Below are 2,404 nucleotides of genomic sequence, written 5' to 3'. Positions count from 1 at the left end.
CCTCCAATGGGAGTGCGGCACGAGCCCCCTGGAAACTGGTGGTTTCTCCCCAATGGCGATTTCATGGTTTCTTGATGCATTGGGTCAAGAGAAGACCTGGTTTCTTCATGAAGAAACCATTTCTATGATTTTTGCTCTCTTTCTTCATTAATTGCGTTGCCACATCAGCGTTTTGCCTACGTGACAAGTCATTTAATGAGGATAGAAACCATCATCAATGCACCATTGGGACTGCCCGGCTGCAGACAGGCTCATTAGAAATGGCAGACAGGCTCATTAACGAGCTGCAGGACGAGCTGGTCAATGGTCCAACAAGGCACGGGAACGTGCACCGGTGACCGGATCGGTCCGGTCAAGTCCTCCATCTCCTCCAACGACGCCGAGTCTGCCGGTCCAGTGGCCCAGCCACCCCTATGGGTGTCGGCGAACAACCCGCCGCAGTAGTAGTCGTCGGCGTAGTTATAATCGCTGCTGCTCCAGCAGGTGACGTCGTCGCCGGAGATCACCGGAGATTCAGTGCCGGTGGAGATGGTGGTGGTAGTAGAACAAGAGCCAGATGACGTAGTCGGAACGATGCTATCAGTGTAGGTACTGTCGTCATCTTGAGGTCGTCGTCCCTTGGTGGTGGTGGTGCTGGCAGCAGTAGCAGCAGGGACGACGATGGTGGTCGTCGTCTCGAGGATGACCGGCGCCTCCAGCGAGTCGTTGGCCGTGCAGGTGTGCTCCGCCGCATACACCACAGTGTACTCTGGGGTGGTGGTGGCGGCGTCACCGCCGTCGTCGTTGCGCTTCACCGTCCGCTTGGCCGGGCAGCCTTGCTCGGCGCTCCATGTGCACCTGTAGTAACTCCTGCATGGATAAGAGAGATATAATGGGCGCCAAGTAACTCAGTGCACTGAAAGTTTTTTTTTTAACTTTTGCTATTTATCTGTCGAAAGATTTTTGGGTACTAAATTTGTCAGATTTCTATACCTTTGATTTTGTGCTTTAAGATTTGTGCTACAACTGTCTACTGAGTCGCATATATATATATATATATAAAGAATCTGACAGATTCAACAGATAACTAGACACTTCCTTTTTTGTTATAGCAAAACAATACTGTGAAGATTTGGAGGCAGTAATAATCAGCTTATAATTCTGTAAAAAAATGCAGCTTTTTATTTGCAAGCATAAAACTGTCTCGATCGATCGGTCAATGGTGTGCTTGACTGCATTGCATGCCACAAGGCACAACGTGTGTCACGACAGTCATATTTGGTTAGCTATCACTAGCAGGGGACCCGACCCAAACTGATGGAAGGGACAGCAGCAAAGGGTACTGATACTTGAGTAGTACACCTACTCCGTAATTGAATCATAGGGATCTGGCAACTGATAATAGAGTATTAAAATAATATTAATAATAGAGTATTAAAATAATTACCTGGGGTACATGGCACCTTCGATCTGCTTCTGCCCGTACTTCCTCCACTGGTACCCATCGAAATCGGGCACTGACGTCACAATCGACTTGCTCTGTTGCTTCTTCTTCCTGCAGATGGAAGAGTCGAGTCATCAAAATGATCAGGGCAGGGGGGCGGGGCCGGGGATCCATTCGTGCAGCGTGGCGTGATGACGGACGCGGATCGGAGGAGCTGGAGCTGTATTGCTGGAGCCATGGACCACGTACGCACCTTCTTTTGCAGCGAGGAGGAGGATAATGCTGAGGCCGTGCATCAGCTGCAGCAGCCGCCTCATCGTGCTGTTCGTCGTCCTTGGCGTCGCTGCCGTCGTCGTCCCGGTCTCTCTTGCTCCCCTGACCCTGTCGGCGCCGTCGTCCGGCGCCGCCGCACGACGACGCGTCGGCGGAGGCGGCCGTAGCCGATGACGACGCAGCAGCAGCAGCAGCAGCAGGTCCGGATCCGCGTCCGCCGCCAGTAGTAGTACGGGCCACGATGGCAGCTAGCGGTAGTCCGGCGGCGGACTCCGCCTTAACCGCCGGAGGCGCTGGTGTCCACGGCGGCGCCGGGGTAGCAGCAGCAGGTAAGAACAGTAGCGCGCGGAGCTGCGCCACGAGCTCCTCCTCCCGCCCTGCTAGCGCCGCCGCCATCGCTCGCCAGATGCCAGGAGCTCCGACTCCTGCTGCTGCTGATATGTTTAGTTTCTCAGCTCGCAGCTCACTCTTGCTTGTTTATAAAGAGCAGCTAGCTACCAGAGGCCAGACTGCTATGGGGACATCACACATGCATGATGCATCATGGATTCATGGTCCCCCACACGCGTATGCACACGTGGCCTTTTTACCGGTATGGATCGGATCCGAAAATAAACTTTCCGCGTGTAGGCCCGCCGGCGGCCGGCCCGCGATCGCCGGATGTGTGCAAGCTGGCCTGTAACCTGGTGAGGATCACTTTTCATCAAT

General features: G+C 53.9%; 1 protein-coding gene across 1 annotated transcript; it reads right to left on the bottom strand.

Annotated features, from left to right (window-relative positions):
• LOC136506147 (WRKY transcription factor 6-like) lies at nt 1-2,121 on the bottom strand. Its single transcript, XM_066501262.1, has 3 exons — nt 1,677-2,121; nt 1,427-1,534; nt 1-849 (listed from the first exon to the last, which is right to left on the bottom strand). Exons 1-3 carry the CDS (start codon nt 2,090-2,092, stop codon nt 255-257), a joined length of 1,119 nt encoding a protein of 372 aa, XP_066357359.1. The 5' UTR covers nt 2,093-2,121; the 3' UTR covers nt 1-254.
• Between the last annotated feature and the right edge of the window lie 283 nt (nt 2,122-2,404).

The sequence above is a fragment of the Miscanthus floridulus genome, chromosome 14 (assembly GCF_019320115.1).
Source record: "Miscanthus floridulus cultivar M001 chromosome 14, ASM1932011v1, whole genome shotgun sequence".
Lineage (NCBI taxonomy): Eukaryota > Viridiplantae > Streptophyta > Magnoliopsida > Poales > Poaceae > Miscanthus > Miscanthus floridulus.
This window is presented reverse-complemented; position numbering and strand designations above follow the sequence as displayed.

Excerpts from the sequence above, each read along its gene's own strand:
- LOC136506147 (XM_066501262.1), bottom strand. The coding sequence starts at position 2,092 with ATGGCGGCGGCGCTAGCAGGGCGGGAGGAGGAGCTCGTGGCGCAGCTC. Across the intron at positions 1,535-1,676 it reads CCTCCTCGCTGCAAAAGAAG|GAAGAAGAAGCAACAGAGCA; the intron begins GTGCGTACGTGG and ends TTCCATCTGCAG. Across the intron at positions 850-1,426 it reads GAAGGTGCCATGTACCCCAG|GAGTTACTACAGGTGCACAT; the intron begins GTAATTATTTTA and ends TTATCCATGCAG.